The sequence below is a fragment of the Amblyomma americanum genome, chromosome 5, assembly GCF_052857255.1.
Source record: "Amblyomma americanum isolate KBUSLIRL-KWMA chromosome 5, ASM5285725v1, whole genome shotgun sequence".
Taxonomy (NCBI): domain Eukaryota; kingdom Metazoa; phylum Arthropoda; class Arachnida; order Ixodida; family Ixodidae; genus Amblyomma; species Amblyomma americanum.
In genome coordinates this window covers 11,958,050-11,974,584 of record NC_135501.1, presented here as the reverse complement: position 1 = coordinate 11,974,584, position 16,535 = coordinate 11,958,050, and the positions used below count along the sequence as shown (strand labels likewise).

Sequence of the window (16,535 nt, the reverse complement as noted above, 5' to 3'; positions counted from 1 at the left end):
AAGCGTCTTTTAAAATCATTTTTTTGTTTTTGTTTGTTTTTTACTTTTGGTCGGCGTCCTCCTTTTAAGTTTTATGATTGTGCCCGACCACACGAGTTTTCGTCCAACTCTCGACTTCATCATGCACGCAGTGTTGAACAGCCGTTGATTTGACGTCGGTTCTTTGTTGTTCATTTTCATTTCTTCTCGATGTTACTTTTTCCAACCTGTTACATCTTTTCCTCATTCATTTCGTGTTAGTATCCTTTTGATACGTTGTGTTGTGTTCATACTTTACGCGGGTATTGCACGTCTGTCGGCCGACTTTGCCGGGCCACGTCCATCAAGCCATTAGAGCCTTTTACATGGACGTTTCTTGTTTCCTGTACTTATTAAGTGCAATAAAATATATTATTTCTATTACCTCGTACAGGTGTCTATGCTAGTAACTACATAAGAAATGACTCGAGATTTCGGTCTTAATTCTATTCGGGAACTATTCTGAGATTTTGTTTGAGCAGCCCATTGTTTCCTGATGAGTCCTGAGGGGGTCGTTTGAGCCAATCAGAGTCATTCGCCAAGGTTGCATGTGTCAACTCTGTCGATTCGTGCGTGAAGAAAAGTAGGCAGTGGCTTAGCTCTCCTTAAGCTTGGATATGAAGCGAAAAGCTTCAGTTATGCTTGATTTGACGTCATGGTTATGCTTCGTAGCTTAGCTGGTATTGTACACATTGTTTATCTATAGGCGTAGACTTGGTTACTAAATGGCATATGTTTACGAGTTAGACACAGAAGCGACAGTATTAAACTTCTTTATTTATTATTGTTGGATACATTATCTTGCAGTTTCTCTACAGCCATAAAGACAGCCTGGTGATCCGAGTAGTAGCAAGCGGCTGTCTCTGTGGTTTTGCTGTTGTGCAGACAACTACCAAGCGAGTTCTTCTGGATCGGACGAATTTAGTTTCTCAGCTTTTCTGCGTAGTCTAGCAGTAGCCGCACTCTCCTTCTCTTCCATGACGAGTGCGCACGCCTATTCTCCGCCAAGCGCATTATATATCATCCTTACGCATGCACATGACGCACATGTGCAGCAGCGCGTGGCTGCGCCGAAAGGTCAGGCGACGGAGTCGGCGGCGGCGACAGCTGCGGCAGTGGCGAGGAGTGACCACCTGCGCGGCACGTGACGTCACTCGTTTTCGCGCATGTGCACAACTCACCACCCGCCGCCTGCGCCATGCATGACGTCACTCGTGCTCCGACATACGCCGGCTCGAGCGAAGCGCGGTGTTGACAAGCGTAGTGAAGCTTTTGGCTTCAAAACCATACAATTGTAGCTGAGTGCCCTTTATATGCAGGCGTCCTTGACAAGATGCCTGCAGTGTAGCACAAGTACGGCTAAGTACACCTTACGTTCGGGCTAGTTCGTTGTATACCGATGGGAGAACTTGCGGGGGTTTCATAGTTAGGAGAGACACAAGTTATCAAGAGACAAAAGAGAGTATGGGAAGTTTAGAACTTTTTGCGGGGCGAGTTGGTGCATCACATTTTTAAGAACGCTCTTTCCGTCTTCATCGTCTTTTCTTTGTTCGTCCTTTATCTATGAGTAGTAATGTGCACGTGACATGCGCACATATTTCACTGCATATTAGTCTCGGCAAGTGGGGCACATCAAAAGCGACAATGTGTCAGACGTACGTTGTAGGCGAGCCCCCAGATTGCCGGCCGGCCGACGAAGATCGCGCGGGCACCCAAGCTCAGGGCTTTGACGGCGTCAGCCCCTGAGCGCACCCCGCTGTCCAGGTACACCTCCATGCGGCCTCCTACGGCAGCAACTATCTCAGGCAGGGCCTCGATCTGTAAGAGGAAGTACGTTATCCATAAATTTGATTTAAAACGGAGTATATAGGAGGGAAAAGTGGATGAAAAAGCAGAAGCCTGGACGCTTGCATGTGTTTCTAAATAAGCAAATGCGGTGCAAAAAATCTATTTTCCGTTACATGAATCCGTTCTTTTTCTCGAAAACTAATAACTTCATCAAGCTGATATTATCCTGGGCTGAAAATTGTGGTAACAAGTTTTGGTTTTTTTATCTTTTTGAGCACTTCTTGGCCGATTTATATACAGAATGATTTGAAGAACTGTCACTTCGTTATATCAAAGCATGCTAAGAGTACACGCGTGCTTCACGAATGAATGAGATAACAAAAATAACCTAAAAATATCCCTCGTGCCAGGGGCCGGAACTGCTCCTTGACGCTTAAACGTGGTCAAAATAAAGTGGTTCTTCATAATCTTTTGCCAAATATCGTCATGATGGGGAATGTAAAGAAACCAAATTCGATTAGAAATATACAACTCAACGCAGATTAGCAACTGACTTCTCAGAATCATTTCATGGTATCGGCTGTAATGCGCACAGCGCAGAAAAATATAAAAAACGAATGACAGAAGCGCTTTGACCCCAGCTAATTGCGCATCACCACAGTTATCGGAATCATTTGGTGAATACCGTACAGAGGCATACATGAAACACTGCTCAAACATGTCCTCGAGGGTTGCTAAAAAATTTGCCATACCCATACAGCACTGAAAATCGTACTCACGCCAACAGAATATTCTATAACAAGGTGATGCAGCGGTCACCCGACAAAAGGGGGAATAAATAATAGGAAACAGCACGCGTTAACTTGTTTGCAAAAAAAACTCTCCAGAAGAGAAGAATAAATTAAAGCTTACCTATAAATAATGCGAATAGAATTTTAATTATTCATCATTCGCTGCTAAAGCACATGAATGCTACCTAAGTTTATGGACTGAAATACAGAAATTGCAATGTCATTCTTGTCTTGGGTATGCACTCACATTTCACATTTTAAACCAGAAATTGTGAATGTTTGTGCCACGAACATCAAGAGTAAACTCTACATCTGTAGTTGCGTCATAATGTAACTGTCGTTACTGTGGCTCTTGAGCTGAAGTCACTGGTGACATATATCGTGGTGCTAAAAAGCTACAAATGTCCTCTCCGACTTGTTACAGTATCAGCTACATACTCCAGGAAGCCAACTTTAAATAGTGAACAAATTTATTATTCTGCCACGAAACTGTAGAGTTTTTGTCCAGAACAAGTAATCGCAGAAGATATGGAAAAGTGCAAAATCCGAGAAAAATGGCAAGGAAGTATTGCTTGGTCACAATAAGTTGCAATAAGTTGCATATCGAAACCGCGTTCATCTGAGAGGACAAAAAAAATGAACGACAGAAAATATCAAATACTCCCCCCTCTCCCCCTGTTCGGTTTTAATTATAAATTCCAGCAGTATTGTGAGCAAGACCAGCACACTTGAAGCAGTTCTCTCGTATAATTTTGAGACGCAATACGAGGTAATACTAAAAAAGCAGCAATAACATTACTGACAAGTTATGGGGGCTTGGTAACTCTCCGTTTGTGTGCAACTGTACGCTTAATTTATAGCGCCTATAATATGCCAGTATATTCTAGGCACTATACGTTATGATATCCACTTCATCATTCTCATCACCAAACATCTCTGATCAGATGCCTGCAAAAATTTCTACAAGCATTACATGCCTCCGATCGTATTCGATACAGCCGGCACTAAAGTAACAATAGAGTGTTTTAGTATAGCGGGCTCTGGGTGATTGCGTGCTTAACGAAATAACGGATCCAGAGTCAGCACACGCAAAACGCCAACGAGGAAATAGCCTACGCATGCAACTTTCTGAAGTTAGCGTTGCGGCAGGTGCGCACTTAGCATGAAAACATGGCGGCACACTTCCAAGCGAGAGTCGCCCCGCTCCGGAAAAATAAAATTGTGAGGCCACTTAAGTCTTCTTACGTGGAAGAATGCGAAAGCGTGTGTTTTGAGGAAAGGAAAGGTTTTTGAGGAAAGGAAAGGACTCAGCAGCTCTCAGATCTCCACATCTCGATGGACACCTCAACCGCGCCTAAAAGCATGCAACTGGAGGGGCATGTGTCATCGGTCCGAACCCCTGTCGCAAGGCTCAAAAGCGTGCTATTGAAGGTACATATGCCATGGGCCCGAACCTCTGTTTCAAACTAGCCTCGAACTTGACTGAAAACATGTAATCTGTATGCGAAGAGAAATGCTATGACAGCAACCAGAACGCTGTACGACGAAGGGTTGCTCAAAATTTTTGTGAACGTATTCCAGAATACTGCCGCCGCACTGAAGTCAACCAATGATGACATCGCTGGGATTTCGTGTGCACCTCCGATATCTGTTGTTCACACGAGCGTCGTCGCTTCGGCGGACACGGTTTCGGTGGATGCGGTTTTGCCCCGCCACGCGTCTCTTTCCATCAACTATTCATCTCTCCTAAGCGAATGTGATTCCTCTCGGGTTGTGACATCATCACTCTAAAGTTTGCGTAATCCTGTAACGTGACGTCATCACCACATTTTCCGTCATCATGTCACGTAACTCACGTTTTTTCATCTTGTCACATGGCTTTTGTTTGAGGTCATCACCCTGACACGTGACTTTCATTGTTGAAAGTGATCTAGACACCTGACCCACAAATTATTTCGCTAATTAGTCAGCTAGTTATTGATGACGTCATCGTTTTTAATTTCGTTAGTTTCAACAACTTACTAACACTGTTATTAATTACACAAAATAATTTCCTAATTGTGTTTATATTTATTAGTGTGACGACATCGTTATGATTACGGCATATAACAGCACCATTTTATTATTCATTATCATTAAACATTTACACATTTATTAATCCGGAGTGACGTTATCGTGTGAATACATTTTGCGGACAAGTTTTGCGGACACAACTCAGCCATATACTGCTTTCGCATTAATAAGCAGTCGTTGCGGTTTCTGTCGGCACGTTTGCCGGTAACTACTGGTGCCGTTGCCTTTCGTTATGATTTACCTTGTTTCGACGAGAAATTTTAAGCTGCAATTCAGCCCAGGTTTTGAGATACGCTCTCGATTCTGGCCCGCTCAAGCCTAATGGGGCCTCCCGCTATGCTGCAACCGTCGGCAACTGCTTCGAACGCAACATGCATATTTCTAAATTTTGGCATGCATTTGGATCATTTCATGACATGTAATAGAAAATGTTCTTGCTCGAGCTGTTTGTATTGTAAATAGTCTTGCTCGAGCGGTTTGTACTTAGCATTTCCCTGACTTGATCGCGAAACAGTGTTTATGTTTTTAATTTGATACATTTTTAATCTCCGAGGCATTTTCTTGGCATTTTGTGGGCGCAAATAAGGACTACTGTATCAGTAGGTTCTAAAAATCTCCGATACATATTCTTTTGGGGAATTAGCGGCTGTGGCGACCGCTTTAAAAGCTCATGCCGCCTGTCTCTAATGTAGATCGTGTTTAACGTTTTCGGAACACTATACTAAAACTCTCATTGCGGATAAGTTCCTTACGGCACAGAAACGTAGTTTCCTTAGCTCCGCTTTCGGACTAAAACTACTAAAACTCACGAAACATTATACTAAACTAACACTTATACTAAAACTCTTCAATAATTAAAACATTAAAAACTAAAGCATTATGTGGGGTAGACTAAATAAATTTTCAGACCATAAAATTATGTAGTGTACTGTTCAATCAAGCTGAATTTAAATCAGAAGAGCTACTACTGGGTATAGTCGGAAATACATCCTTGAAGGTATTGGTGAGCGCTAGCAAAATACGAAAAGGGACGAAAGGGCTTCGTCCTGTGTATTCGTCCCTTTAATTATTTTGCTAGCGCTGACCAAGCATACTGCGATGCATCTGGCACCATACTGTGCGATTGGAAATCTGGAAAAATACTTCCTATTCACAGAACTGGACCAACACACGGTGCACATTACGCGCCCATATTACTCCCATCAGTACCACGACAAATTATGGAGCACGGAATATGCACGCATCTAGTTCATTTCCTTCATAGAAGCAATTTCTCCGCAGTTGCGCAGCATGGCTCCCGTAACCATTTCTCGTGTGACACTCAACTCTTTCATTAATTATATACTATATAAGAACCTGAACTCCGTTTTTTTTTAACTGACTGAATATGCCTTGATTTTTCCAACGAATTTCACAAACCAAACCGGAAACTGCTTCTTCATTAAGTTTGCGTTGAAAACACAGATCCTGCCGTAATTTGTTCGAGCCTTCCTTACATCACGCATCCAATTGTAAACACTGGTGACGCTAACTCGCCATCAGCTCCATTTGACTCTCGTGTCTCGCAAAGCTTTGTGTTAGGTCCTTTATTGCGCCTAATTTTTAATAATGACATTGACGCTCACGTATCTTGCAAAATTTGTCGGCGGATGGTTGCATATTATATCGTAAAACATTAACGCGATAGTGTTAAAGGCCCCATTGTCCAGAAAATCTGGTGCCAGCATTGTCAGCGCTGTGAGCGAAAAATCACTGGCATGGTGGTGCCCAGAGAGCAACTTAGGGAACTAATCACACGCAGAACCTGTACACATTTCCTATTGTGTAAATAGTTTGTGTATATTACTTCATCCCCTATCCTCTCTTCCTGTCCCTAACCTTTTTCATTTCATTTCTCCTTTCTCCCTGCTATCTTTTATTTCCGCGGCCCCAGCTTAGGTGCTTCAGTATTGATGGCAGATGCCGGGTTTTGAAGAACCACGTTGCGCATTCAAAAGAGACAAACACAGGAAAAGGCGAAGAAGACGGAAAGCGCGCAAACTATCAACTGAGGTTATTTGTGCGAAGGTGCCTTGTATATGCAGAATCACAACAAAAGGGCAAGGGAATGAGAGAGGGGAGAAGGGGGTGGGTATAACCAGTCATCTCCTGATCAACAACATGTGCGAAGCAAATTCTTCTCCTTCTTGTACACTTCTACAGATGTGTCGCTTATACATTTATCGCAGTTTTCTTTTATGCGGTTTGCCTCCAAAAGCTCACGCGCTGTTTTGTTATTACTTTTTCCTAGAATTTTTATCTTCTAAGCAGAGGCTCGCATCCACTGCAAGCAAGGCAATGAGCGGGCTTGATGACAAATTAACTGCAAAACTTCAAATGGTAAGATAGGACTGCCTGATTTTCTTGTAGTCTAGGTATCAACTGATTTAAAACAGCGTAACCAATACGTAACTATTAATGGAGAAGCGTCATGTGCTGTCCGGTCGCATCTGATGTCCCTCGAGAGATTATGCTTGGGCCACTGCTATTTCTGATATACTAGAAAGATATTCTTGATGTGGCTAATGAACCTCTACAGAATAACAGAAAAGCAGGAGCACTCGCCAAAAAGAAAAGAAGGAAAAAACTTTTCGGGGCCCGTACGTATTGCTTGTTCACAATATCAGCGGATGGGCGAAGGTGGTGACTTATGTACGGTGCAGCTGGCGTAATGAGCATGCGTAAATCTCAGGAAGATTACCCCTCGTTCGGTTTACAACATGTGGTGTCGTTTGCGTGCGAAGTGCTTCTAGAAGTAAGCGGCACGATAAATACTTCTCCGTCGCGATGACCGAGGCGTTGTTCCAATCGATGGCATGTGATGCAGCTTGATAGTGTTCAGCCAAGGCATTTTCTTTCGTGCGGCCTTTCGCGACGTCATTTTGATGTTGCTTTAAGCGCCTAATAAAATTGCCTGATTCGCCGATGTATGCAGCTTTGCAGCCCTTGCAGGGAATCTTGTACACCACTCCGAGGAATCTGTTTTTTTCAACCCGGTCTTTAAGTCTGGCAAGTTTTTGCTTCAGCTTACTTGGTGGCACGTGGGCAATATGGACATTATAGTCCTTGAAGACCCTGGCTAAGGCCTCGCTCACTCCTGGAGCGTACGGGATGCTTGCCCGCTTGCTTCTTTCTTCGGCGGTCGTTGTTTCTACGTTTCGACATGAACAGCGGCTTTCTGCAGTCATTATCATATTTTTCCGGTGCCCGTTGTTGGCAAGATCCATCCTCACAATTTTTGCTCGGATCTGAGTGTCCACGGGCTTGAACAAAGGTGGAAAGCGCAGCCGGAAAGTCCGGATGCAACGGAGCGTTTATGCGCGACAGGGTGTGCCGAATGGAAACTCAGGTACCGACCAGTGTGAGTGGGCTTCCGGTACACGCACGTTGCGAGACCATTGCTTGTTCTTTGCGCAAGCACGTCCAAGAAAGGAATGGCGCTATTCTGTTCTTCTTTTTTGGTGAATTGAATTGTCGGCTGAAAGGAGTTCAGGTGCTCAAAGAAACGGCTTGCATCCTGTCGGCGAATCCCACAGAAACAGTCATCGACGTACCGGAGAAACAGTTTAGAGGATGGATGAAATGAACCAAGTGCCTCTGCTTCAGTGCGTTCTAGAGCAATGCTTGCGCACACGTTGGAGACGGAAGCACCTGTGTCTGTACCAAACAGTTGTTTGTAGTGCTGCTTCCTGAAGGCAAAATACGTGTCGCGCAAGCAGAATTCGAGCAGACGACAAAGGTCAACCACCTCAAAAGGCGTACGTGAAGGAAGCGAGACGTCGTTTTCTAAAAGGCGTTTGCAGGATCAAACTACGAAGTCTATCGGGACTGACGTAAACGTTGACTTCATGTCGAAAGAGACTAGGACATCCTCGTCGTCTATAGTGGCATCCTTAAGCTTGTTGACGAAGTGGGAGGAGCCCTTTAATACGTCGTTGTTCTTCCAGCCAGAGGGCGAAGCACTTGATGCAAGTATCCGAGGAGCGCGTGCAAAGGAGAACGCGTAAAGTCTACGATAGGGCGTAGTGGTACGTCCGGTTTGTGCACCTTAGGAAGGCCGTATATAACAGGTGCCCAACAGTTGTGGCACAGCAGCCGAAAATAGAGGTGCCTGTTTTCTGGTGGGATGAACTTGAAGACGTCGGAAAGCAGACTTTGAAGTTCTGTCTCCAGCTTCTTTGCGGGGTCACGTCTCACTTTTTCGTACGTCGCCTCGTCCTGGAGAAGCGTCGTCATTTTTTGGATGTAGTCCGATTGGTTGAGAACGGCGGTTGAATTCCCCTTGTCAGCAGGCAGCACTACAATGTCTTCGTTCTCTTGGAGCCTTTTCAAGGCATGCATTTCAGGAAAAGTCAACGTTTCTGTTGTGAAAAAAGCACCCATACGGGCCCCAAAACGTCTTTGTTTTTTCCTTTTTTTCTTTTTTGGCGAGTGCTCCTCTTTTTCTGTTATGTTCCCTCCTCGCCTGACGAGATTCCGTCAAACACTCGACTATGAACCTCTACAGATTCGCCTGTATGTGGTAACTGTATTCTGTTCAATCAGATCCGGTCACCTTATTATCAGGCAGTACTTATCAATGTTCTTATTTTGAGCAATAGGTGTGGTATGAAACTATGCTGCTTGAAGAAAGTCTTACTACTCTTCGGAAGAAAATATAGTCATTCGAATATTCGTATCGTTTCGTAAAAAATCGCAGAAGTAAACGGGTATAAATATCTCAGTGTGACAGTAATATGAGAAAATATCAGCCTGACAGTAACAAGCAAACTGAGCTGGAACACGCATATTTCTGACATTTGTTCTTTTGTATTAATAAACTTTCTGGCTATTGCGCAAAAATATACCAGATGCACAAGTCCAGTTTAAAAGAAGAACATAAGAAACTTTTATAAGGCTTAAACTAGAATACGCGTACACTGTCTGTGACCCGCATACTGTCACTAACTTAGGAGTATTTTATAAAATCCAAAGAAAACCTATTTCTTGCCTCTTTTTGCAAGTACAGCCGAGCGGTTCCGTCCCAGTAGTGTTTTGTTTTGGTCTAGTTGATGCATAGATGAAATTGATCTTAAAACTGACGCAAAAGGGGCAGATACAAAAAAGGCACATGAAAACAAAGGGACCTGCTTCTGAGATAAGGGTTTAGGCGAATAAACCTCAGCTGTAACTATCTTTCAATTTAGTCCCATCACTACTGAATTAGAATTTAATCCGAACGCTAGAGTTCCCAAGCAAATTTCAGCGATTTATTTTTTACATTTGTTATTTGCCGCACAATTGGGTAAATTCTTTATCGCACTCCTAGTACAGTACCCAGAACACGATACTCTCACTCCATTTCTCTTTCCCCGTACTTTGCTGAGACGAATTAATTTTGGTACTTTTTTCTCCACAATCACTGATTGCGACAGTTTTCCAGCTTACTGTGTACATTCACTCGACCTTATGAATGGTCATGCCTAGCATTATGTGTTTCATTACCACCGAATTTCTGCTATTCGTATTTTTGTTTCACTTGCATTTCGCAATTGCTGCTAGTGTTTTGAAATTTCACATTTTACTCCGCTCCTCCTTGGGCCACACACCGTGCAGTTTGTCATAAATAAATTAATAATTATTAACTGTCAGGAAATCATCGGCGGATCGTTATAATGAATTACCAGCCAAACGTTCATTATATATGAGGCTAACACATTAAAACCTTGATATATAGCAGGTGCTATACCTCATCATGAGCCTGACTACACGCGCTGCAGGGCAAAAGCTTCTTTCAAGTCTCTCCATTAACCCTGTCCTTTAAGCCAGCTGCGCCCATCCTATGCCCGCAACCTTCTCAATCCGACCAGCCCGCTTTACTTTCTACCACCTACCTGCTACGCTTGCCTTCTCTTCGATACAAACCAAAATCAAATCAAAGTTTATTCGTCTGATTGCGTACACATTCATAAATTCTGATCTGTCTAAGCACGTTTTGCTTGTTGGCTGATCAAGCAGCAGGTGGAGAAATGTCTCTAGATGCATACATTTCATGTCTAAACAGTCATGCTAACATAGAGAAAAAAGTAAGCCAACACAAAATAGCACATACGAAAGTACTCAAGCTATACACAAGGCATTACTTTTGCACACCAGTTTCTTATATCAATCATCATCCTACGCTTGTTATTTGTAATACATAGATCATCAGCAATTTTATTAAATAGAGCCGGTACATAATAATTGCGCATCTTTTTACCACACTTTCTATAAACCCGTGGTTTAACAAAATGTTCCGATTTCTCAAGGTGACATCTTTTTTTTTTTTTTTACAGAAGCCTTGTATTCATTTGAATAATAATACCATGCTAACACAACAGAGTGAAACAGTTCACGAATATGAAGGATGCCTAACTCATCTTACTTCTCTTTCATGCCATCCGAGTGTAATGTTCACTATACTTTTTAGGATAACATTTAATGCAGGAATCTACTCCGTTAGCTTTAAGGAACAGAGTTCATCTTGCCTTCGCATTACATCCCCTGCCCAAGCCAATTTCTTCCTCTTAATTTCGACTAGGATGTCATTAACCCGCAGCCGCCGCGGTGGCTGAATGGTTATGGCGCTCGGCTGCTGGACCGAAAGACGCGGGTTCGATCCCGGCCGCGGCGGTCGAATTTCGATGGAGGCGAAATTCTAGAGGCCCGTGTACTGTGCGATGTCAGTGCACGTTAAAAGAACCCCAGGTGGTCGAAATTTCCGGAGCCCTTCACTACGGCGTCTCTCATAGCCTGAGTCGCTTTGGGACGTTAAACCCCCATAAAACCATAAAAACCATTAACCCGCGTTTGTTTCCACCCTCACTCTGCCGGTTTCCGGTCTCTTAAGGTTACACCTTTCATTTTTATTTCCTTAGCTCCCTGCGTTGCCATTAAAGAGGCCATGACAGCCTATTTTCGCGCATACCCTGCTTATCGCATTTAATTCTCAACTTGTTAAATTAAAATTCCCCCTAGTTTCAGTTGATTCTGTGCGGTAAATATTTTTAAACTGAATTTTTTCCGTTTCTTCTCCAAACTGCTAACTAGTCTGGCAACCTATGATCGCTGACGTCAGAGGGACATACCCGCCCCGCGTCGTCTCCTGCGCGATGTTGAGATGCTTGCATGCACACCGTAGACGGCGGTCGTTCGAAAAGTTTTTTTTTTTAGCTCATCGAAATAAAATGCATTTTCAGTGTTCTCTTTTCGGAAGCCGTCAGCTTAGTCCGCGACCTGAGTGATCCTTAAGAAAGCGGACTTGCTCGTGGTACCCCTTTTCTGGTTGTTGAGGAAACAGAAATCGATGAACCCCTGCTTTATTATTTACGCTCATAAACATGTTATTTTTATGTTATGAGTGCGGTTTCTTTTGAGCAGTCAAGTGCTTCCGTATGTGAAAAGCGGCACGTGCCGTGCATGCCTTCGTCGATGCGCGCCGTCAAAGCCGCGGCGTTTTGTAGCTGACTATCAATTTCCGCTATTCATCGGCTCGATAATTAAACTCAAATTATCACAAGGTGGCACTAGAGTAACCTTGAGGCACGAAAGGAGCAGAGAAAAGTGCCGAATGAGACGACTTCCCCGCTGCATGTGTTCATTCGTAAGTCAAGCATACATTTGGTTCCTAGAACCCTTTTGCAGGAACCAAGCCGCTTGCAAAACCCTACGCGACTCGAATGCTTTCACTGCCCGCACCAATGAAAAGTCGCCGCCGTCTAAATGAGTGCCTGAAAATAATAGTACATCATTTAGCGTTTACTGTGCGTGCGCATTGTGGCCTAGGAATGCGACGATCACGACAACTGCAGCCCCGCGCTGGGTTTGTTTACATAGCTTTTCGCAAACAGTACTGCTCGTTTGTTTGGTATGAAACGCTAGGTTGGCTCTCCTTATCTTAAATATTACTTAGTATTGCTCTCAACTTGTAGTTTTACTCATTTACACACTATGATAACACTGCAATAAGTGCCGCTGATGCTATATCGGCTGCTTGGGAAACGCGTCGCGTAGGACCGGCGCTTCGCGTTAATTGTGTGTGCTTCCTCTTAAGTCATTAGTATTTGATTTTAAAGCCCTTAAGCTAAATATACGTTCGGACATTACTTGAAATAATGAAAACAACCAGATTTGTTGTCCACAGTCGACGCCGACGGCTGCTGCCGGCGGCCTTCAGCACATGCTCTGAAGACCGGGTCACATCGGCACTTCCCCCTTATTGTACTCGCGCCCTGCGATGTAGGCAGTCGTCGCTTTCCGGGCACTGTAGCCAAAACTGCACTAGACATCTATTTGCAGGCGCTAAAACTTGCGAAATCGCTCTCCGCAATCGGCGGTCCACCGTCGGCCGAAATTCAAGCATCTGGCAAGAGTTCCCCGCTGATTAGAAAGAAAGCGTGAAGATTTGAAATGCAGCCGCTCGTCTCGCTTTTTTCGATAAGGATAAGGTACACAAGCGCCGTTTTTCGGGCCGTCTGTTCACCGGGCGTGAAGCTTTCGCTCGGCCGCACAAGCCCAGGCGACGGCGACGAGCGGCACCGTCGTGCGGCGTTTTCTGCCCGTGTCGCTCAATTGTCTCGCCGATAGGTTCTATGTGCGCAGGTACCGAAGGAAAGCACATCTTTGCTCGTGCATGCACATCGTGTATGTCGCCGTAGCTAGCATCAGGTACAACAAGTTTTAAAATTCTTATGTTTATAGAATGTCATACCAACTAGACCCCAACCACACTCTGCCAGTTCCCACTAAGTTCACTCTTAACGCTACTGCGATACGGGGTCGTTGGTCGTGCTGGCGTCGTCATCGGTCTAGCTTGACTGACCAGTGCGTCAGCGATGGCATTTGCATACCGACCAGCCAACCGGTCACTGATCGCCTTCCATCGGCCTAGTGTAACCTACCTATACCGAAGAATAACTGCGTTACGATTATTTACGCTTTTGCGACACCAGTAACTCATATATGGGGGACGACTGCTACTTCGATCGCCCGCGGAAGTACAGAGGACAGGAGACCTCGCTGCGCACATTGCAGCAACGGGAGCAGACGACGTTGCTCCGTGTATGCCCTGGTGACGTCACGATAGCATTCAATATGGCGGTCGCTGCCGGTTGGAGGAGTTTCCCGTCCTCAATTTCGATCGCATATTTTGGAATATACAGCGCGTCCAGGGCAGCCAAATTTCGGAAACTAAATCATAAGCTATTGTATTCGTTATTGAAGCACAAAACTGCAATATGAAGAACGACCATGTCATGGCCCCTTGAACTGAAGTTCGACAAGGTAAGTTGTTGAGCGAGTTAAGTTTTTGGGCGAGTTGGTTTCGATATTCCATGACTACAGCGCAACGAACGGGACATAGAAGGACACAAGTTTTTGTTGGACGAACCTGAACCCTTTTCGTTAGCCTCCACACTTTCTGCCCCATAGATCACTACCAATAAGATACAACTGCTTTTTTACTTTTTTCTTGAGCGATACGAGTAAACTGCCATTCATGGTGGGAGTGAACGTGCCATATGCGCTCCACCCCATCCTTATTCTTCCAGTTAATTCCCTCTCGTGACCCGTATCAGCGGCCACTACCTGCCCTAAGTACCCCTTCCAGCACCCCGCCAGCAACTGTGAACTGCTGTTCCCTTGCGAGATTGTTTAACAATACTTGGCTTGCTCGCATAATTTTAAAAACACAGAGTCGGCATCTACGACAAACACACAAGGGACACCCGCATTACAACAGCTATCTTTTTCGGGACATATACGTGACATATAACACGTAACGTCACGTCACGTAACAACATAGCTTTGACTGAGCACAGGCGGATGCCTCGTCATTTGCAACAGGTCTAACTGCACCCAGTTATCAACGCGTTGCCACAACACCAGTTCACAAGGAGAGCCTCCGCCTATGGGACCTACAACCGGAATTCGGCTAACTCACAAGATTGGTAAGGGCCATGACGTCCACCGCTGCTAGCCAGACAAGTCAGCATTCCGCGAATGCCCCGCCGTTCGTCCATCGCACTCCTCGGTCGCCACCATCGTTCCATGGTGAGAGGTTCGGGGACATAGAAGACTGGTTGACCAGCTTTCACCATGTTGCGGGCTTCAACGAGTGGGACAGCGAGAGCAAATTACGGAACGTCTACTTCGCACTACACGACTCGGCCAAGGCTTTGTTTGAGAACCACGAAGCTTCCTTCACTAACTGGGAGGGTTTTCCACCGAGAGCCCTAGATTAGCCAAATTCAATACCAGCGAGAGAAAGGAGAAGGCTGAAATCGCCTGGCAATCGAGTTCCCAGCAACCGAACAAGAGCATCGCCATGTTCATCGAGGACATGACGCGACTCTTCAATCGCGCCGACCCTGCTATACCCGAAGCCAAGAAGGTCCGCCACTTAGTCCGCGGCGTAAAGGAGCAGTTGTTTGCCGGACTGGTCCGTGACCCGCCACGAACTGTGGCCAATTTTGCCAAACAGGCAACGAGTATGGAGCACTCTCTGCAAGAACGGGGTGCGCTCTACGGTCGTCAGGCTGGTGTAGCAGCCGCTCACTACTACAAGCCTACGTCGCTACCCAGCGAGGAGCTTCGAGAGCTTGTGAGGAGCCTTGTGCGCGAGGAACTAGAGAAACTTCACTTCGAAGCTCCACAGGCAAGCGTCGCTGCCATAACGGACGTGGTCCGTGACGAAGTCCGGCGATTTGTTTAGCCACCACCAGCTCCGTAGCCGGCACCCTATGTGGTGACCTACACTAAAGCACCACGAAGCCATCCTGGGCCAGTGGTGCAAGCCTTTTCCCCCGTCCCTCCTGTTCCTTCTCAGCGGTACCCAATTGCAGCTGCACCCACCGCACCGCAGAAGCCCCGGTCCACCATCAGCAAAGCGCACGTTTGGCGTACGCCAAACAATAGGTCGCTCTGTTACCACTGCAGGTAACCCGCCAACATACTCCGCCACTGCCCGTCCCACAGAATGGGCTTATGGGGGTTTTCACTTGACGCGCATCAACTGCGCTACGGAAAACGGCCGCGGGATATCGAGCAGTACCTCCACGATAACGTGCAGCCATGGACTTCACAGCGAAGCCAGTCCCGGTCGCCATCCCCAAAACAGTTTTCTTCGCCCAGCCGCCCGTCGTCTTCTGGCCAGTTCAGAGGCACGTCCCCACATCGAAAAAATGAAGACGGCGTCCTCCGGTGGTAGGGCCTCCGCTACTGGACCGAGTCAATAGCCTCTACCCGACGATCCACGGTGACCATCGACCAACGACTACTCGACCTCAAGACCTTAACGACACGCTGTGACCAACCGGTTTCTGCCGAAATCGACGATTCGCTGCGACGATCCGACCGGCGACGACCTTACCCGACGACCTCAACGACACCGACGTGCTGTGACCGAATGGTTTCTGCCAAAATCTCAGTAGCCGCCGATAGCTGCGACGTGACCACACTTGTGGATACCGGTGCTGATTTTTCTGTAATGAGCAACGTGGGTTAACCACGGCCCTCAGAAAGATTCTGACCCCTCTTTCTGGACCGCAGATCGGCACCGCCGGCGGCCCTGTAGCTACGCCGATGGCCGTCTGCACTTCGCGAATACAGATCGGCGGTGCTACGTTCCCTGGTTGCTTTGCTGTGCTGCCCAAGTGCTCCAAGGACCTGACACTCGGTTTGGATTTCCTTCGGGAGTACGGTGCCGTCATCAACTTTCAGGAGCTAGCCGTGTCATTTTCCACCCAGCTCCATGTTGACGACGACATCGAGCCACGCAGGATTAAGCTAAGCGTCTGCGACGACCGCGTA

General features: G+C 45.9%; 1 protein-coding gene across 1 annotated transcript in view; it reads right to left on the bottom strand.

Annotated features, from left to right (window-relative positions):
* Positions 1–1,650: 1,650 nt before the first annotated feature.
* Positions 1,651–16,535, bottom strand: part of LOC144133707 (L-lactate oxidase-like) — a 173,545-nt gene continuing 158,660 nt past the window's right edge. The window contains exon 9 of the mRNA XM_077666846.1: positions 1,651–1,836. Coding sequence (XP_077522972.1) covers positions 1,651–1,836 — 186 coding nt within the window. The remainder of the gene's footprint in view (positions 1,837–16,535) is intronic.